This window comes from Vombatus ursinus, unplaced genomic scaffold, assembly GCF_900497805.2.
Source record: "Vombatus ursinus unplaced genomic scaffold, bare-nosed wombat genome assembly UNPS02014982.1, whole genome shotgun sequence".
Taxonomy (NCBI): Eukaryota; Metazoa; Chordata; class Mammalia; order Diprotodontia; family Vombatidae; genus Vombatus; species Vombatus ursinus.
In genome coordinates, this window is record NW_020954760.1 from 488,388 (window position 1) to 510,532 (window position 22,145).

A 22,145-nucleotide genomic window follows, 5' to 3' on the forward strand; every position below is an offset into this window, starting at 1 on the left:
CCTGTACATCCCAGGGAAAAAAAAGAAAGAAAAAAATTTCTTTTTAAATTCATCTGTGCATATTCAATTGAACGTGAAGGATGTTCAGTACTTTGTTCTGCTTTTTCAGTCTTGTTCTTAATTACTGTCAAGATCAAAAGAAAACAAATATATCATCCAGGAACATCATGCTTCCTTGTGCTTTTAGAATTATTAATAGAAACATTTGGAAGCCAATCATATGCATATATTCTGGGCAGCTAGGTGGTACAGTAGATAGAGTGCCAGGCCTAGAGTCAGGAAGACTCATCTTCCTGAGTTCAAATCTGGTCTCAGACATTACTAGCTGTGTGATCCTAGGCAAATCACTTAACCCTATTTGCCTCAGTTTCCTCATCAGTAAAATGAGCTGGGGAATGAAATGGCAAACCAGACCAGTGCCTTGGCCAAGAAAACCCCAAATGGGGTCCCAAAGAGTCAGACACAACTGAAATGATCGAACAACAATACACATATACGTATGTTTGTTCATACATACATACATACATACATATTTACATACATACATACATATATATCCTAGTTCTCAAAGAAAATAGTGTAATTGTTTACTACTCCATTAAAACTTAAAACTTTTACATAAAACTTGAAATTGAAAACTTTTACATCTTTATCACATCTCCCCATAAAGAAATTTTATATACTCACACATACACATCTGTCTATCACTCTATCTATCATCTATCATCCATCTGTCTATCATCTATCATCTGTCTATCTATCATCTATCTGTCTGTCTAGACACATCGTCCAGAAAAGAGCTGGCACTGTGCAGACCTGATGCTACCCATGAACGCTTAATCATTAGCAAGGAGATGAATGGCAGATGTAAGGACTTATTTACCTAGTTGCTTAGGTTAGGAAGTTGAAACAGAGACCACAAATTCAGAGTAGTAAAATTTTAAAAAATTAAGGTCTTTCATGCTTGCATGCTATTATAATAACTTGTAGTTAACCTTTATTTTGGAATAGCCAATTATGTAGCAAAATTCCACATTATTCACAGAGTCAGATTCAATGTTAATCAGGTAGAAAAATTTCCAGTTCAAAAAGGAAATAGCACAATGGTGAAACTGAGTTAAGAGGATCCTACCATCTGATTTGCAAGTTCATCCCCTCAATCTTCTCTGGCATAGACATCTACCTCTAGCTGTTTTCAGACCACATTCCCTTTGAGCAGCACATGGCATTCCCCTTGAATGATGGATGATTGACATAATGACATTCCAGACTATAATACCTGAAATCAAAACTCAAAACAACATCAAAGTATAGTCCCCAAAGTGTTTATCTGAATAGCATGTTGCACTAATCACAGCTTAGGGCTAGATACAGTCATTATTATTATTTTTCTCATGTTGTTGCAATAACAGTTAACAATAAACAGATGATATCTGACCGTCCTTGATATAACACTGAGAAATATGCCAGATGTGCATTCTTTTTTTGAATGAAAAAAATTATTTATTTATTTATTTATTTTAATTTGTCAACAATCACTTCTATAAGCTTTTGAGTTTTAAATTTTTCTCCCTCTCCCTCCTCACCTCCCTCCCCAAGATGGCACGCAATCTGATATAGGCTACACATATACACTCCTATTAAACATATTTTCACATTAGTGATATTGTAGGTGTGCGTTCTTACCAGGATAACTCAACCAGTGATGAAACCACAGCACTGGACCCTACCAGGGTTGAATCAGAACCAGAACCAGACCAGAAAGAGGATCTCTGGATAATCCACTGTAGTGCTTTATACTAGACTGAAGCCACTGAACCAGGACCACTTAACCAGTGATCAGAACCACAGTGCCAGATCCTAACCCAAAGACGAAACAATGGTCACAAGTCTCTTGCTTATATACCTGAAAAAATAAAAGAGGTTTAAAAAAATGGCACAAGATATTGAGGCAAACAGGGCACAAAGTTTAGAAGGAAAAAAAAAAGTATTTTCCTGCCTGTTAAAACCAAGAGTTTCTCAGTCTAGCCCTTGCTTTAGACACTTGAATCATGGTGGCTTGCTCATCAAATTGCTACCAGACTAAACACCCCAAAAGTTCCAATGGACTGCTTATTCAAATGTAAGAGACAAAAAAACAGAGAGGAACCAAGATGGCGGAGTAGAGGCGAGAACTCAGCTGAACTCTCCCAACATTTCCCTCCAAGCAACTTTAAAATAACACCTCAAATCAAATTCTGTAGTAACAGAGCCAACAAAACGTGAAATAATTTTCCAGCCCAAGACAACTTAGGAAGTCAACAGGAAAGGTCTATCACACATAGGTAGTGGTCAATGTCAGTACAGGACAAGGCAACACCCTCTCAGCATTGTTAGCAGAAGGCCTGGGAAGTGGCTGCAACAGCAGCAGCAGCAGCAGCAGCAGCTTCGGAAGCTCTCAGCCCACAGATGGTAAGGGGATCAGAAGACTGGTCAGAAAAATCACAGGGGATCCTTTGCTGGCACTGAGTCCAGGACCCTTTTGCATTGCCCATATGCAGTTTCAGGGTGAAGAGGAACACTAGCATTCATGGTTCCAGGGTAGAAAAGAGTCCTCGTGGTCTCTCACGAGGGAGTAGGGACCCTGGTCTTAGGTCCAAGGCAGAAAGGAGTGCTAGCACTTATGGCTATAGGAGAACAAGGAAAGCAATGACCAAACCTCTCCTTAGATCATACCACCTTGGAAACATTGAAAATTTATAGTTTGGCAGAAACTAGGTATAGACCAACATCTCACATGGTACACCAAGATAAGGTCAAAATGGGTACATGATTTAGACAATAAAGGGTGATATCATAAACAAATTAGGAGAGCATGGAATATTTGCCTGTCAGATCTATGGATAAGGAATGAATTTACAACCAAGCAAGACATAGCATTATGGGATATAAAGTCTGAGAAAACTTATATGAACTGATAGAACATTTTTGCACAAATGAAACCAATGCAGTTAAGATTAGAAAGAAAGCAGGAAACTTGCAGGGGTGGGGGCAGGAATTTACAGCAAGTTTATGTATAAAGGCCTCATTTCTCAAATATGTAGAGAACTGAGTCAAACTTATAAGAATGAGTCATTTCCCAATTGATAAATGGTCAAAGGACATAGACAGTTTTCAGAAGAAGAAATCAAAGCTTTCTCTAGTCATATGAAAAAATGCTCTAAATCACTATTGAATAGAGAAATGCAAATTAAAACAACTCTCAGGTACCATCACATACCTATCAGATTGGCTAATAGTATAGAAAAGGGAAATAGCAAGTGTTGGAAATGTGGGAAAAGTGGGACATTAATTGGTTATTGTCCTTCGTTCTTGAAGAAGACCAAAATGACATCACTATGTTAAAGTCAAGTTACAATGTGTCGAACTGTGACTGATCAGACTAGTATGAGCTCAGAATGCTCTACCACAGGTCAGGCACACATAGTCCATGTGAGCATTTGGGGTAGATTCTCTAAATTTGCGCATCTTGTGTTTCTCTTGAGCTATTTCAATTCTGCTTTACTCATAGAACACAGCACCTTCTTTGATGAGGGCACGCCATGCTGGGATGTACTGTGCCAGTGTCTCCCATGTCATGCAATCAATTTCAAATGCACTGTTGGAATTGTGAACCAATGTAACCATTCTGGAGAGCAATTTGGAATTATGCCCAAAGAGTAATAAAACTATGCATACTCTTTGATCCAGCAATAGCACTTCTAGGTCTGTATCCCAAAGAGATCAAAGAAAAAGGAAAAGGACCCATACATACAAAAATATTTATAGTAGCTCTTTTTGTGGTGGCAAAGAATTGGAAATTGAGGGGATGCCCATCAATTGGGGAATGTCTGGACAAGTTGTGATATATGATTTTGATGGTATACTATTGTGCTATAAGAAATGATGAGCAGGATGCTTTCAGAAAAACCTGAGAAGACTTAAATGAACTGATGCAAGATGCAGTGAGCAGAATCAGGAAAACATTGTACACAGTAACAGCTATATTTTATGATGATCAGCTGTGAATGACTTAGTTATTCTGAGCAGTATAATGATCCAAGACAGGACTTATGATGAAAAATGCTATCCACCTCCAAATAAAGAACTGATAGAGTCTAAATGCAAATCAAAGCATACTTTTTTTACTCTCTTTTTCTTTCTTCCTATTTTTTTTTGTTTTGGTCTGTGTTTTGTTTGTTTTTTTGGGTTTTTTTGCAACATGGTGAATATGGAGATGAGTTTTTCATGACTTCACATGTATAATCTATATCAAATTACTTGCATTCTTAAGAAGGAGGTAAGGGAAGGAGGGAGAGAATTTTAGGAGGGAGGAACTCAAAATTTTAAAAAAATGAATGTTAAAATAATTGTATATGCAATTGAGAAATATTTAATGAAATAAATAAAAATATATTGGGAGAAAAAAAGTAACAAAAAAACCCAGAACAATAGATAGAAGTACATGAGACACACATAGAGGACAAACTTATCTCCCTTTCTGTGATTTGTTTTTTATTTTTGGACAGCAATCTTTATGACCTGACTGAATTTTCCTCTTCAAAATTCTCCAAGGTAAAAATAAATCTTTGTGTGCACTAGAGAATTTCTGAAGTGGTAGCGCCAGTCTCTCCAATTTCACTGCCTGTCTCTTCACGGTTCACCAAAGTTGTTATGGGAGAAATATCTTCTCTATGAATTTGTATGGTGGGTAACTGCTGACAAATATATATTTGTCACAATGCTGAAATTAGAGAGGTAAAAACTTAGATTTTATTTTTATGTTCAAGCATAGATTCAAGCCTCAGAGAAAACCTGAACCCCGATTAAGACCCTAACAAGGCTTCTTATAGGCAAAATTATATCACAGTGACAGAGAAATAACTCTTTTAACATATTGCAATAATCTTGTATATTCCTCTTAGGCCATAAAAGTCAAAGAGAAGATAGATCCATGATCCCATACTTCTTTCAATGTCATAAAAGTTTTACAAAGTTAATTAAACAGTCATAATCTCATACATCCCTAAGTAAACAAACTTTGTCAAACAAACTCTCTAGGTAAACTAAGTCAGGTTACAGATTAAACTACATTTAGAGGATTCATAAATTGATGATGGAGGAGGAGGATAAACATTTTGCCAAGGAGTCAGGGACAGTTGAGATTCTTCGCCAGACTTCATATCTAAAGAATATTTAAGGAAAAAAAAGAATATTTAAGACTTGTAAGTAAATTTTTTACACCCCATTCTAGACAGCTTTTGTTCAGGGGAGGTTAATATTAAAACAGACTTTTAGTTGACCAGAATTTACACGAAGAATGGACCTGAGTCCTAAATAATAAAATAATAATAGTATTATTAAATATTATAATAATGAAATAATAAAAATAACAAATAATAAAAGGAAATAAAATGATAAATAACTAAATAACTCCTATAACAGCCTCTACTTCCTTTCACTTGTAACTGTTTGCAATCTGGTTTCCAACCTTACCATTCAATCAAAATTGCTTTCTCAAAGGGGCAGCTAGGTGGTGCCATGGATGGAGCACTGGCCCTGGGGTCTTAAAGACTTGAATTCAAATCAGGCCTGAGATACTTACTAGCTGTGTGACCCTGGGCAAGCCACTTAACCCCGATTGCCTTGCAAAAAAAAAAAAAAAGTAATCTTACGTCTGATTACTTCTCTTTGAAAGACTCCCATGGCTGACAAAATAGTGATGAGGTTCCTTTTCAACCCTCATAAGAAGTTTTTGGGAGGAGATCTGCCCCAGCCTTGCTGACTTCTGGTTGGGCTCACAGAATCTGCCCATTTGAGAAAAACGGCAAGTGTGTCACACGTCGTAAGGAAAATGTGTGTATGTTTGTGGCTGAGCTGGTGGCCCACCCACCTTGGGTATTACATATGGGAAGCCTCATATCATACCAGTATAAAGCCTTCCTTTTGCGGCTTTAAATCACCTAGTCACGCTGGGCGCTAAGCCAATTTCAGCCACTACCAGAACACTGGCGATTCAGCAAGGGATCCCTGATGACAAGGGAGGTCTCATCTCACCCCATGAGTGGGGATGCCCAATAAGCTTTCCTTGCCCTCTTCTTAGTGTTGGGTCACCAGATCTCCTGGGTCTAGTGGCCCTGTCCATGACTAGGAATTTAATTACCCCCAGCCTCTTTGGGAATACCATGGATCCCAGAGCCCTCTGTCCAGAGACTCCCAACTAGCTAAAAGGGATAATAAGTTTGGTGTGTTTCCACAGTTTTGTGGCTTATTTTAGCATCTGCTCTGTAGTTAGAGATAGAAAGGCCTAAGGGAGTAAATGATCTTAAAAGCAGTAGGTCCTCCATAGTAAAGGGGTAGATGACCACAAGATCACAACGATTTCTTCCTCATCCTCCCTTCTTCTCCCCTCCCCCAAATGCTCAACCTCTTGCTCAAGAGATCCTCCTGGTCATTTTCAGAGTGCTTGACCAAAGTTGGCCAGAGCACTCTCCTTTCTGAAAAGGCTGACCTCAGATTAGGGGATTCTCAGCACTAGGAAACAAGGCTCCAGATGCCTCTCTGTGCCCAGGAAAAAGACCAGGTCCTCTGCTCTAAGGGCAGAGAGGGACTTGGTCTCCTGTGAGTTGGTCAGTGAGTTCTGAGAACAGTACCTCCACTGTGTAGGTGCTCATCCTTCATTTTAGAAGAGGACCAATGACACGAAGGGTGATGTCTTGAGTTGTAGGTAAATTAGATTTAAGTGAGGCAGAGTTGCACAAAGTCATCAGCCTCACTCTCTCTTCCAGAGTCATCAAAGTGTAGTACCAGGACAAAGGTCAAGATGACCAAGATGGCCTGAGATTCCGTGGATGACCTTGGCATCTTTGATGTCTGACCAAGCTCTAAACATTCCATAGCACCTACTCCAGCCGCCTTCATGGCCAATGGAACCCAAACATACAGGCAAAGTCAGTACCGAGTATCCATCTTGGGGAAAAGTTGAGGGGAACGTTGGACAGGGGAGCTGAGCTTAGAACAATGCATCTGTCATTGGAAAAGCTGCCATTTTAATGCATTCATCAGAGAAATAAAACATGTAAATTCTTGGACAAAATGATTGGGCCAAAAATTTTTCAGAGGCTCCTTGTTTATCCAAATTAAGAGTGCACTCTCTGGATTTTTGGTTGTGTGAATAAATACATGCTGCTAGCAAGGGAAATGTTTGTTTCTTAACTTGTCTATGTTTATGTTGATAATCTATTCAGTATGAAAGGTGTTCACTCAGTCCATAAACTGAACTGAGGGTCATTTAAAAGGTTTTCCTCCAATGATTCCAAAAACAGCATAGAAAAAAGAAAAAATTTAAAAGGAAATTAGATATAGTTTACAATGTCATAGCATAGACCTAAAGCTCAATTTAAAGGCAATGAGAAGCTACTAGGGGCTCTCAGAAATAGAAAATGCTAAGCATACAACTCTTTGTACAATTATTACCTCATCTAGAATCCAGATGAGTGACTTCAATTCCTGATTCCCCAAAAGCAAGAAAATAGAGTGATTATTCACTTAAACAGGGACCATGCAGGGCCCTCATTTTTGCAAGCTATCAAAATCTTTTTCAAGGCTAACTTAGAAAAAAAAAGCCATGATTTTGGAAACCATTGTATAGAAATGTTTTTTATATTTTGTGATACTGTAATGTGATTGCTTTGCACATTTGAGATCTTCCTTGATCAGAATTCTGTGATTGCTCATCTGAACAAGATTGAGTCTAGAAGTGAGAGTACTCTTAGTTCGGTTAATGTCCATCTAAAGTATTCAAATGTATCTATTCCAGACTATGAAAGCATCAATTTACATTTGCTACTGACCTTGGAAATGCTTATCAATAGATGTTGCAATTGGGCTTGAATATAACCTTCTCAGGGACTAGAAGATATCATTCCAGTACAGGAAGTACTGTGCAGGTCCCTCCATAAATGAATAACAAGCTGTTGCCAGGAACCTAGGGTTCAAGAAAGTTAAAAAAAAAAAAGTTCAGTAGGAAAATGCAGGCTATAACCAACCTTTGGCCTTTGTTTTGTAAAGCATGAGAAGTCTTTACAGGCGGATTTTTCAGAAGTCAGTCCCAGGCCATTCTAGTAATGGCCTGACAGGCAATTTAGAGAAAGGAGATCTAGGCTGGCAGAACAATTATGACTTAATTTTGTTGTTGCTGCAGTACAGAATTTTGGTAGGGGAAAAAAAGAGATGGGTTGAAAATTTGTCTTTAATAGCTCAACAATATACTTGTAATAATCGTAGCTGCCTCATCCCCCAGCTAGGTAACACAGTCCTAGAGTCAGGAAGACATGAGTTGAGATCCCACCTTTGATACTTCCTAGCTCTGTGACCCTAGGTGGGTCACTCAACCTTTATTAGTCTCTGTTTCTTCATCTATAAGATGAGGATAATAATAGCAACTGACTACCAAGGTTGTTGTAAGGATAAAATTAGATGATATTTGCAAAGTGCTTTGCAAACCTTAAAGCATTTTATACATGCTAGCTTTTTTTTTTTTTTTTTTTCTTTTTGGTGAGGCAAATGGGATTAAGTGACTTGCCCAGGGTCACACAGCTAACATGCTAGCTTTTGTTATTATTATTGTTATCCCACCAAACACATCATTTTGGGAAACTAGATCAAAGCAAAGAACTGGCTACTTGGTTTAGGAGACGGCTCTTGGAGTCAGGGAGACCTGAGTTCTCCCATGAATTCTTACAAACTGTGTGGCCATGGTCAAATTACCTAGCTGACCTCAGCTTCAGTCTTCTTATTTGTGAAATAGCATCTACTTCACAGGGTAGTTGTGAGGTTCAAGTGCCTTGCAGATCTTAAAGTGCTCCAGAAAGGCTGGCTAGTAAGTCAAAGAGAACAGCACACAAAATTTGGGGCATTTTCTTTTGTCATCATGGAAGTTGATTCTAACCAAATGACAAAATGCTATAATAGCTAACATTTATATAATGCTTTAAGGTTTGCAACACACTTTACAGATGTTATCTCATTCAATCCTCACAACAACCCTGGGAGGGAGGTGCTATTATTATTGCCATTTTACAGATAGGCATGCTGAGGCCGAGAGAGGTTTGATGACTTTCCAAGAGTCATACAGCCAGTCTGAGGTATATGCTGTGTTTGAGGTAAGATTTGAACTCAAAACTTCCTGACTCCAGACTCAGAGGTCTATTTACTGTGTAGCATATATGTTTTTAGGATGAACTGAAATTAACCCTGCTAATAAAGTAGACTCCAAGGCAGTTGGGAATGGGAAACTGAAGGATTGTTATAAACGGATTACTGTTAATGCCCAAAAAGGCTGCTAAAAGCCAGGACCGTCAATATTAACCTCATGTATTCCATTCTAAATAAGCCTTTGCTTTATTAAGGGCTAGTAAGGGTTAATGGGTTAATGGTTTAAGGATTACATGGTGTAACTGTGACTGATTTTTGTATGAATGGGAAGCAACTCTGTTGTTCATTATCCAGTTCAGGTGACAGAGTCATGGGGTGGACTGAGGAAGGGACCTCTGCCTAGGAGGAGTGTTCCAGGGTGAGGGGTAATCAAAGCCCCTAGACTGTGTATTAAGCAAGGAGCAAATTTAGAAGTAGGTGGCAGTTGTGTGGCTCTGGTGAGTTCTCAGTTCCAACTTCTAGCCCAGTCTGAAGCTGGAATCCCAAACCACAGTAGAGTTTTCAGTTCCGTCACTCTGAATTAGCAGGACTATCCAGTTGGCTAATAGTGGTTGAGTTGAGCAGCAGTCTTACCGGAACTCCAGCCAGGGGCAAGTTGATATGTATGTTGCTCAGACCAAAACCCAGGTCAGTAACACATAAAGATCAGATCAAGAAGGCTGAGATCATACTTTGCCCTGGATCAGACCTCTTTGGAAGCATTAAAAGTTTGTAGGTTTCCAGCCTGAGCTGTCTCTGACATTCTGGAATAACTCAACATTCAATTCCTCAAAAAGAAGCAGCAGGACCAGCCCAGATATTCCTTCCAGAAGTGCACAAACCCTGACCCTAACATAACATCTAAAGTCAGGAAGCAGGCTTGAAAAAATGACCGAACAAAAAAGAATCCCGCCACAATTGGTTGCTTCCTAGTGTTCTTATTGCTTTAAGACAACAGTTGTGTGGTTAAGACAACTTGACTGCACCTGATTTAGCATCTGGGTGTCCTTACTGCCTGGGAGAGATGACAAAATAAACAAGCTGACAGGCTGATAAAACTGACTAGGGTTGTTGGTACCTCCATTGGAAGAGAACTGAATCTTCCTGTGGTATAAAGAGCCATCTGGGCTTATTGATCTCTAGCACCTTCTATAGCCTGAAAGAAGGAAAACATCTTTGGTGTGTGCCTCTGTTCCCTTCTATTGCTTTCTCTGGTTTGGGAGGGAGACACCAAGGGGAATCAGAGAATGTGTATCTGCTTTGCTGTGGGAAGGGTTCTGTGGTTGACTGGACAAAGCTGCTATTTGAAGAGTTGATTGGGGGAAAGTCTTCATTATTGCCATGTACAGTTTGAGAGACAGAAACTTCTCAGAGCCCCAGAGAAGATCTGAGGAACTTGTCCGTTTTCTGGCTTAAGGAAACTGCTTTTCAGTGGAAGAATACCTTCTCAGTGCCCTGCTAAAGGTAGTTGTATATGAAAAGAATCTGTTATTTTTTTTAGTAGCTGAGAGTAGACAGAAAGTGGCTTTGCCCAGCAGGTCATTCCTGTTGTTGGCTGTTCTCTTCAGAGACCAGGGCATCAAGACCTGCTACCCAGAATTGTAAGTTGCTCTAAGCATTTGGGTTTCTCTACTCACTTACCTACGTGCTAGATTTCTCAAAGGGTAGTCCTCCCCACAGATACTGTATGCATTGGTACCAGTGCCTGACTCAGACTTAGGGATCACACCCTCCTAGTTCTTGCCTTCTATTGAGTGAATGCTATTAGGTTATGATTATTCTTTGCTTTTGCCTTATTAAGGGTTAATAAAGGTTACAGGGCTAGCAGTGTAAGGGCTACATGGTGTAACTAAAACTGATTTTTGTATGAATGTGATACAATGCACACACACACATACACACCCATACAGCAGGTTTGGTCTGGGCTGTGGCAGGACCCCTGACACCCTTGGAAACCAGCCCCAGCAGGTGAGCTGAGTGAGCCAGCCCACAGAGAAAAGGGGGATGGAGGGCAGCCCTTATGGATATGGCAATGGCTATATGTGCTCTATGTGGGTTCATCTAGAGCTAGAAGGGACCTCGGAGGTTCTAGTCCAACCTCCTCATTTCACAGCAGAGGAAACTGAGGGGGCGAAGTGCCTTGCCTAAGGTCACACAGCTAGAAAAAGGCAAAATCAGGATTTGAACCCACAGCCTCTGACTCCAGAGCCAAGGCTCTTTCCACACTGTTGATTTATTTTGCTTAATTATATTAACCTATTACTTGTGAGGAGGGGAGAGTTAATGAGTAGTGCTAAAGATACAAAAGAAAGAAAGAAAAGAGCAGCAACAAAATATTAGCCAAACTGGAAGGTCTCCCTCCCCTCCAGCTGAAGCCCTGGATTTTTGTGACGTGGCCTCTCGCTTTGCCTTGAGGTCTCCGGCAGTGACGAAGTGCTCGGGCAGTACTGCGCACGCGCCAGCCCTCACGCCGCAGTGGGCCCCACCTCCCTGGGCTATTGGCGTTCGCAGGGCATTGTGGACATTGCAGTCCGTAGCCGTTGGGATCCAGCGCACAGCGGCGGCGTCGGCTCTAGCGGCAGCATGAAGAGGTGAGAGCTCCCGGGGCTGGGGCCGCGGGCGCGGGGCTCGGGGTGCCGGCTTCGCCTCCTCGCGGGCTAGGGGGTGACCGTTGGGCTGCAGAGTCTTTCTTGCACTGGGCCCTTCCTGCTTGTGGGAGAGGCGGCTTCCCAGGGAGCGGGGGTGGGGCGCCCCGAGATGGGGATGCGGGGACGTGGGGTGCAGCGCCAATTCCCCTTATCCGAGCCCGACGCGGCTTGTATGGGACGGTGGTAGTAGACGTCCTGCCCCCTCTGTTCTCCTTCCTTCGTTATAAAGAGGTCCGAAAGCAGATATGGGGAGCGGGGAGAGAAGGAGGCAGGTTTGAATCTCCCAATAACCTCAGACGAGAAAGGGGGTGCCCTAGGGGTTGGGATGGAGGCGCCCTCTGCAGGCACTGCAGCGGACGCAGCCTGCCTCTCCTAAGGACTGTGACTAGCTGCTCCCCGCTGTCATTAGCCTGCATCGGATCCCCCCAACAGACCTCCCCCGGCACCCCACGCCACCCCAGCCCATCCCGGCACAGGGCTGCCCATTTCCGGCTAAGTTGCATAATCGCGGCTCAGTTCGGTGAGGTGGGTATTCGGGTGAATTGCAATGGTTTCCAAATCCTTCTCCTGGGTTTGTTGGTAGAAGAAAGACTGGCTGTCAAGGAGGAGGGGGAAAATGGCCAGAAAGCCAGGCAGGGTGGTTGGTTAGTCCTTGAAATCGGAGGGTGAGGGGCGGGGGAATCCTTGCCCTAACCGTTTGCCTTGGCCCCTCAGACGACGACGCTACTCCGTGTTCCGTGTTCCGCCTCTCTACCTCGGCACCCTCACTGTCTGTCTGTTCGCCTCCCATGCCCAGATTGCCTGCTCCCTCCTCCCCTCCCAAACCACCAGCTCCCCCGGAATGTACTACACTGGCAAGGGCACGCAGTCGGCTGCCTCCCGATCATCAGTCGGTGTCTTCAGTCGCTTTGCACCCATAGCTTTTGTTTTTACATCGCCTACATTCCCCTCTGCATCCCTCCTCCTCCTTCCCCCTCCCACTGAGCCATCCCTTATAACAAAGACTTTTTTTTGAAGGGGAGGGGGAAAAGGGAGAAGAGAAAAAGATTCGGTAAAACTGATCAATACATCGAAAAAAATCTGACTCGATATGTATGCAATGGTCCACACCTGTGGCCCCCTCCCCCTCTCCCCCTCTGCAGAGAAGGGGGGGGGAGGGGACGTATTCATTCTCCTGGCTTTTCCTTGGGGCCCAGCTTGTTCTTTCTCATTTCATATCATTCATTTTCGATTGTTCTGTACAGATTCTTTCCATAAATTGTTTTCCTGGCTCCGCTGCTTTGATTCTGCATCAGCTCATCCAAGTCTTTCGTGCTTCTCTGTATTCATCATGTTTGCCGTTGTTTTTTTTTCTTTTTAAACAGCACGATAATATTCCAACATTCGTGTATCACAATTTGTTTAGCCATTTCCCCATTGATGGGCATCCACTTTGTTCTTTGCTATCACAAACAGTGCTGTTATAAATATTTTGGAGCCCTTCTTTTTGTCTGTGACTTCCTTGGGGATATATGCCTAGCAGTAGAATCTTTGGGTCAAAGGGTAGGTGTATTTTAGTTACTTGATTTGCATAATTCCACATTGCTTTTCAGGATGGTTATACTAATTCCCAGCTCCATTGACAGTGCATTAGGGTGCCTCTTTTTCCACCACCCCTCTCACTTTTGACTATTCTGATCTTTTGTCATTTCCAATTTGCTGGGTGTGAGGTGAATCCTTGGGATTATTTTGATTTGCATTTCTCTTATTATTAGTGATTTGGAGCATTCTTTCATATAAGATTGTTAATAGGTTTTCGATTTTCCTTTTGAGGACTGTTTCTTTCTCTCCCCCCCCATTCTTCTGAGTCAATCTGGCAACAAGTGTTTTAAGTGCCTACTGTGTGCCAAGCACTGTGCTCATCGTTGAGGATAGAAAGACAAAAAACATTGGAGACCGCCTTTTGTTCAGTATTACTAATTATTAGTAGGATTGACAGCATGTCGACATAGTGCTTGGCTGTAGTAAGTGCTTAGTAAATGTTATATCAGATTGTTTACCATGTGCCAATAACAGTGCTAGGAGATTGCCTTCAAGGCACTAGAGCCAGACGGGACCTCAGAAGCCATCTAGCCTAACCTCCTTATTTTACAGAAGAGGAAACTGAGGCCCAGGGAAGAGAAGTGAGTTGCTCAAGATGACACATAGGAACATAGTTGTAAAGCTAGAAGGGACCTCAGAAGAAGTGGAGGCTGGGTAGGGACAATCCAAGGTAAGGCTTGGCCAAAGTATGAGGGGCAGTAGGCCAGGTAAGCACGGAATTGAAGAATAGAGGCTGGGGTAAAGTTGAACTTTTGAAGCCAGAGCTGGAGTGATGGCCTAGCCCAGCACCATGGGGCAGGGGCACTAGGGCATTGAAGCATAGGGAGACAGGAGGTTATGGTCCTAAGGAATTGCACACTTCTTAGTGATGGGAGTGGACCCTTGTGGGTGATGGTGAGATCAAGGGTGTGACTCTTTGTGTCCCTTTGTGTGCCTGAGGAGGAGTGAAAGATCTTGGTCTTCGAGAAATTTCCGAACCGAGGTATCTAAAAAGAAATTTAAGTTAATATGTAATGTCTTGCTACTTCTCTAACTTAAAAGTCATTTGAAGTTCAATGAGATTTTCAGAAATGAAATCGAAATGTTGCATAAAATTTTAAAAACAAAGTCTTTCTTTAGGGATTATTTCACATATTTCAAATATAAATGCAAATCCCTGAAAAGCTTTAGGAATTTTGCTTGCTTATGGAAAATATTTTTCCCTGGCTTTCTTACAACCTGAATAGTAAAGGGTTGATGATGATTTTGTTTTGCTTGTTATGTTGGTTTAAAAAAAAAAAAAGAATTTAAGGAAAATCCTCAGCCACGTTAAACTCTTTTTATCTTTTCAAATTCTCTTCCAATCTTAATGTACCTGTAACATAGTTGTAATGAATGCATTCAGTTTAATAGTGTAATCTAGCCTGTTTTCTTTTTTTCGCTTAACGCTGTTCTGTACACACATCTTTATGCATCACTGTGGTCTTGAGTCCCTTTTCGTTCTTATAGCAGAATTGTCTTGACCGTTCCCCTAGTGTAGGGGGTTTGGGTTGTTTTCAGGTCTTCACTTTTATAGATAATACTACCATGGACATCTTTCTGCAGTTTTGGGTTTTTTTTAGTTATTTTCTTTGGAATACATCCCTTAAAGAGAAATTACTCAGTCAAATTATCTGAATGGTATTCTAGCTCTGCTTACAGTTTGCCAGAATGTTCTCTAAGAAGACTGCACCAATTTTACAGTGCCACCAGCAATGTTTGCTTCCCTGTTTTATGCATACCAGGCTCCTGATAAATGCTTGTTGAATAAATGCATGGATTTTTATGATTTTAATAAGCAATTAGTGTGCATTTCTTTCATTGTCAGCAAACCTGGGCAGCTGTTCTATGTGATGAATTACTGGTTATATTTTCTAAATCTCCTTTAACCATTTATTTAATGAAGTCTGTGTCTTGACCTTATGCCAATTTGTGATATACTTTGGGTCGTAAGCTTTTATTAATTACATTTATTACATAATAGTTTTTCCAATTCCATTGCTTGTTAAAGGGCAGCTTTTGGCTTTCCTCATGTAGTAAATCTAGAGTATTCATTCAACAGCTATTTCATAGCTATTGAGTATCTGTGTAGATGGATATAGATATGGAATGAAACTATTCTCATGCACCAAGCTCTGTACTGGTCCCAAGAGGGGAGGCAAGGGGAGTGGTAGAGATAGAGATAGGAGAGGAATAAGACACAATTCTTACCCTCAAGGAGTTAATAGAGGAGTTGAGATCCATATACAGATAACTATTACAGATGGCAGAATATGGCAGATGTCACAGGACAGGTACATAGTGCTATTGGGGTTTTATGGAGGGGGAGAGATCACCTTTGGGTTAAAAGAATCGGGGAAAGTGTTCATGAAATAGCAGTTGAGCTGGACCTTTAAAGACTGGGGACAATTTCATCAGGTAGAGGAGAGAGACACTCAATGTAGGTGGAGGGGATCACTAGACAATCAAAGATGTGGAGATTGGGAAGCGTTGGACATATTAGGAGGCTCACAGGTCTAGAGAATAGGGTAAGGAGAATAATTGGAGGTTAGGCTGGAAAGTTGGGCTGAGGCTAGAGCGTAGAGGGCCTTGAATGCCAGGCTAAGGAATTTGGATTTAATTTCATAGATAATGTTTTTGAGCAGTATGAAAACATAATCACAGTTGTACATTAGGAAGAATAATCTGACAGCTGTGTAGCATGAGTTAGATAAGGGGTGAGACTGAAGATGAGGAGACCTGTTGAGAAGCTATTGCATATATGCTAGTGAAAAATAATTTAAAGGAAATGGATGATTACAAAAATATAAAATCCCAAATTAATAAAACAGGAAATAGAGATTGTAAACAACCCAGTCTCAGAAAGGGAAATTGAACAAACCATAAAGAAACTACCAAGGCGGAGGGGGTGGGACACGAAACCCTGATCCAGACAAAATAAATTCTTGTTTAAAATATAAATTTTTATTAATATCTTTTTTGCATCACCAAAATTTCCACCAGTGCCCCTCCATCTTACCCCTTCCAGAGAGCCATGCCACCTAACAAATAACATTTTTAAAAGAAAAAAATGAAAAAGAAGAGGAAAAATATCAGCAAAACTGATCACTGCATCAAAAGAGTGTAAAAATGTGTGCAATGAACCATGCCCATAGACCTCCTCACCTCTGCAAAGGGGGTGCAGAAGATATCTCTTCTTTTGAGCCATACTTATTCTTTGTAATTTTGTAACATTTGTTTTTTTTGTGTATGTGTGGTTCTTTCCATTTACATTGTTGTAATCATTATGTATATTGTTTTCTTGGCTCTGCTTACTTCGTTCTGCATCAGTTTGTGTAAATCTTTCCATGCTTTTCTGTATTCAACGTAGTGATTGTTTCTTATAGCGCAGTACTATTCCATTACATTCATGTACCACCATTTGTTTAGCTGTTCCCCAGTTAGTGGGCACATCTACTTTGTTTGCAATTCTTTGTTCTCACAAAAAGTGATACTATAAATATTTTGTATATATGGGGACTTTCTTCTTATGCATGGCCTCCTTGGGGTACATGCCTAGTAATGGAATCTCTGGCTCAAAAGGTATGGACATTTTAATCACTTTGTTTGCATAATTCCAAATTGCTTTCCAAAATGGTTGTACTGATTCACAGCTCCACCAACAATGCACTAGTGTGCCAGTCTTCCCACAGTCCCTCCAACACTGACTATTGCCATCTTTTGTCATCTTTGCCAATTTTCTGGGTGTGAAGTAAAACCTCAAAGTTGCTTTGATTTACATTTCTTTTATTATCATTGGTGATTTGGAGCATTCTTTTATGTATATAATTGTTAGTTGTTTACAGTTCTCTTGAGAATTGTTTATATCCTTGGATCACTTATCTATTAGGGAATGGCTTTTGATCTTGTATCTTAATTGTTTATATATTTTGGATACCAAAGCCTTATCAGAGTAATTTGGTACAAAGTTTTTTTTCTGCTTTTTTGATCACTTCCTTTCTTATCTTGGTACATTAATTTTTTCTTGCAGAAACTTTTCAGTTTCATTTAATCAAAGTTATTCATTTTATGTTGTAATTGCCTCTCTCCCATGTTTGGTTAAGAATACATCTCCTACTTGTAGCTGTGAAAGGTAAATGATCTGCTTGTCTAATTTTTTATGGTATGATCTTTAGTATTAAGGTCAGGAATCTGTTTTGAATTTATTATGGAATATGGCATAAGGTATTGGTCTAAGCCTACTTTACCGCCAGACTGCTTTCCAGTTTTCCCAGCAGTTTTTGATAAATAGGGAGTTCTGTTCTATGCAATTTACGTTTTCTGGTTTATTGAACACTGAGTTCCATTGTTTAATTCTCCCTTGTCTAGTTTTTCCCGTTATCTATTTCTCTATTTTTTAACCAATACCAGCCAGTTTTGATGACTTCTGTAGTGGATAGTGAGCTGGGCTTGGAGTTTGAATCCTCCTTCAGATACTGGGTGTCCCTTAGCAAGACACTTACCTGCTCTGTGCATAGTTTCCTTATCTATGAAGTGGGGTTAAGAATAGTACCTTCTTTACAGAGTTGTGAGGGTTGAGACAAATGCGGTAATAATATGTGGAGCATTTTACAGAACTGAAATTGCTCTATAAATTAACAGGTAAATTCAATTGAATATTTAAAGAGCAGTTGAAACCTATGTTACACAGATTATCCTCAGTAATCGAGAGGGGTTAGACTAACTGAAGGAGGCCTTTGCAGTAGCTCAGGGGAGAGATGATGAGGGCCTGAACTGGGGTGATGACCATGTGAACAGAGAGAAGGGGGTAGATGGGCTATTACCATGTGGCTGATGTTGAAATGACAGTTGTTGGCTGGGGGGGGGGGGCGGAGTTTGGAAAAGGGGAGACTCAAAGGTGGCCTTCAAGACTCCAGATCTAGCTAATTAGAATGATGATGATACTCTCAGCAGAAACAGGGAAATTTGGAAGCAAGGTGGGAAGATTGAGTTCTGTTTTGAATCTAATAATTGCAATAATAACTAATACTTCTGTAGTACGTTAACATTTGCAATTCACTTTATGCTTATATTGTCTCATTTGAACCTCACAACAACCCTGTGGGGCAAGTGCTGTTATTATCCCCAATTTAGAGATGAGACAATTGAGACTGAGAGAGGTTAAGTGACTTTCCCAGAGTCAAATAGGTAGTAAGTGTCTGAGGCAAGATTTGAACTCAGATCTTCTGAACTCCCAAGTCTAGCTCCCTATCTGCTGTACCTAATTGCCTAGGATATGATGAATTTGAGATGTCTACAGGACATCCATTTGGAGATATGGGCCTATATGTCCTGTGGGACTGAAACTCGGGCGAAAGATTAGGGCTAGGTATATGAAGCTGGGAGTCATCTGCATAGATATTATCATTGAACTGATAGGAACTGATGAGTTTGCCAAGGGAGAGTGTAGAAAGAATGGAGGGGGTTTGGGGATATTCGCACAGTTGTTGTTCAGTCATTTTTCAGTCATGTCTGACTCTTTGTGACCCCATTTGGGGTTTTCTTGGCAAGATACTGGAGTAGTTTGCCATTTCCTTCTCCAGCTCATTTTATAGATGAAGAACTGAGGCAGGCAGGGTTAAATGACTTGCCTAGGGTCACATAGCTAGTAAGTATCAGAGGCCATATTTGAACTCATGGACATGAATCTCTCTGATTCCAAGCCCAGTGCTCTCTCCACTGCACCACTGAGCTGCCCTATATTCATACATAGCAGGTGGGAGGTGGGTGATAATCAACTAGAAGAAACTGAGGAGCAGGTATCCAGGTGGATATGTATAATTGGAGCTAGGGAAAGGGATTAATCAACAAAATGTCTTACTCTCTGCCCTCAAAGAGTTTACAGTCTTCTGTTGGAATAGAATTTGTGCATAGATAAGTAAATTGAAGCTATATATCAAATAAATTAATAGGGATGGGAGAAGTGAGGCATCTGTCTCTTGAAGGAGGTGCTTTGAAGGGAGCTAGAGGTTTTCAAGAGGAGAACATGAGGAGAGAGGGCATTCCAGGTGTGAGAGACAGCCTGTATAAAGATGTGCAAGCGGGCAATGAAATGTCATTGTCAGACTCTAGGAGAAGCACAGTTAGACCATTTTGTCTAGAATGTAGAATTAATGAGGGGGGAATAATGTAAAATCAGTCTGGAAAGATCAGTTAGCACCAAACTGAGGAGGCTTTTAAATAGAAAAGCATTTTATGTTACATCCTAGATGCAAAAGCGCTTAAGGCAGGAGAATAACATGGTCAGATCTATTGCTTTAAGAATACCAGTTTGACCAATGGGTGGAAGATGGGACATCGGAGAAGCTGGAGCTGGCGAGACCAGGTTGGAGGCTGTTTAGATAGTTGGGTTGAGATGGAGTGTTAGATACAGGGGACTGCTGCAGATGCTTTTGGTAGTGTCTTGGTGATTCTTCTTTACCCTCATTCCAAAGACTGATTGATTCTCCATCCTGCCTGCCTACCTATGAGCAATTAATATTTGTCCAATTATTTAGGTCTGTCTTTATTGATGTTGAGTGTTTTTTTTTAATTTCATATAATTCCTGTGTGTGTTTTGGCAGTTAGACTCCCAAATATAAATGGAATTTCTTTCTGGCTCTTCCTGCTGATGGATATTATGTGTATTTATTTTATATCTAGCACTTTTGCCAAAGTTATTGGTTCAGTTAATTTTTTTGTCGACTCTCTAAGGATTCTCTAAATAAACTATCATATCATCTGCAAAAGGCAATAATTCTGCTTCCTGTCTGCCTATGCTTAGTCCCTCACTTTCTTTTTCTTATCTTATCGCTATAGCTAGCATTTCTAGCACTGTATCAAATAGTAGTGGTCATGATGGCCAAACTTGCTTTATCCCTGATCTTATTGGAAAGATCCCATTTAACCCTTTGTTTCCTAGTGTTTTTAGCACAAATGAGTGAAAGTTCAAACTTCTTAGTCTGGCCTGTGATGCCCTCTAAAATCTTCCAACAACCAAGCTCTCCAACCTTATCACCTGCGACTCTTGTTACACATATACTCTGCCCAGACTGATCAATTCATTCCAAACACTCCATGAAAATTCCCACTTCTTTGCCTTTTATGCTGCTGCTCTCCCTATACAGCATGTCTTATCCTTCATCTTTGATTACCATCATCATATCAAAACTCATCTCTTCTGGGAAGTTTCCCCTGATAACCTCAGCCCAAAGTGTTCTTCCCCTCCTCTGATGTCTTTTATAGCACTTACTGTCTGTACCATATGCTGTCCTGTGTAGTTAATTGTAGTTAATTATCTTATCATGTGTAAATCCTGTCTCACCAACCTGGATTGTAAAGCTCCTTAGAGCTTGGCAGCAGGGACCGGGCTATGTCTCAGACAACTTTCTAACCCCGCCATGGCTGGAGAGGTTGATAAAAGGCAGTGAGTCTACAATTATACCATCCTGAATATCCCCATCTATATGATAAAATGGATAGGAAAGGGTCTAGGACCAAAAAGGCCCTTTAAAGCAGCAGATTGAAGAGGAGAACAGTGCTCAGATACCCTGCCCCATTTCCTTTCTGTATTATTTTGTTCTTTCCACTCCAGGATAAACAGCAGCCTTTCCAGTGATGACCTTATTCTGGAGGACTTGGAAACAGAAGGAGAGAGGCAGCTGAGGAGCCTCCTTCACCATCAGCTTGATACTTCTGTTTCCATTGAAGAGTAAGTGTTGAATTTACAAACAAGGTGGGAGAGCTCAGGTGGTACTGGACAGACTTCTCTCTAGTTTCATTAGCTCTGGGTGAGGTGATAATTCCTGGAGCCTCCACCCAACTGCTCTGGAGACTCTGCCTGGAAATAGGCTGTGAGATCGAGCTGAAGTGCTTGGTCCTGCCCACATCATAATGTCTACCTAGCACCCTGGTTTGGTTTTTTTTTTGTACTTTAATAAGTCGTGATTCTTGTTAATTGTTTGGCAGGTGTGTATCCAAGAAACAGTGCTTTGCCCCTGCTGCACTATATAAGCCCTTTGGGGAGGAGGCAGCTGGGGCTTTGAGCTTGTCCCAGTTTCAAGCACTACAGAAGAGTGATCAGGAGGTCGCATCTCTGAGGGACTTGGGGCTCAACGATAGAGAGATTGTGCTGTGGAAGAATCGAACTTCATCTGAGAGGGTCAGTGGGTTGCATTTTTCTAAGTTTATTTTAATTTTGAATTCAACAAACACTAAATGAATAAAACAGGAATTTCCATGTATGTAATGAAACAGAAAAAAAGAGGATTATGCATGCAACTGCCAATGCCTGTTACATACAGTTTACTTTTCTAAGAGGCACATTTTTCTAGAGATTAAGGAGAGAGAGAATTTTCCATTTGACATTTAGAATCTTCACATTTTTGAGCCTTCAAGAGACACATCCTTAAGTCTGAATTTTCATGCATTTCTAGGCCAGAGACATTGGTAACAAGGAAATAAAGGAATTCCATAATTAGCTTGGGTAAAATTCCTTCCTTCCTTCCCTCCTCCTTTGGGCAGCTAGGTGAAGCAGTGGATAGAGTGTTAGGCCTGAAGTCAGAAAGACTCCTCATCCTGAGTTAAAATCTGGTCTCAGACACTTACTAGTTGTGTGACTGGGCAAGTCACTTAACCCTGTTTGCCTCAGTTTCCTCATCTGTAAAA

General features: G+C 40.9%; 1 protein-coding gene across 1 annotated transcript in view; it reads left to right on the forward strand.

Moving 5' to 3' along the window:
• The first annotated feature begins 11,734 nt into the window (after positions 1–11,734).
• The window catches only part of RBM41 (RNA binding motif protein 41), a 35,628-nt gene continuing 25,217 nt past the window's right edge, over positions 11,735–22,145 (forward strand). The window contains exons 1-3 of the mRNA XM_027845592.1: positions 11,735–11,804; positions 21,073–21,189; positions 21,447–21,639. Of these exons, the coding sequence (XP_027701393.1) occupies positions 11,797–11,804; positions 21,073–21,189; positions 21,447–21,639 (318 nt within the window). The 5' untranslated portion in view covers positions 11,735–11,796. The remainder of the gene's footprint in view (positions 11,805–21,072; positions 21,190–21,446; positions 21,640–22,145) is intronic.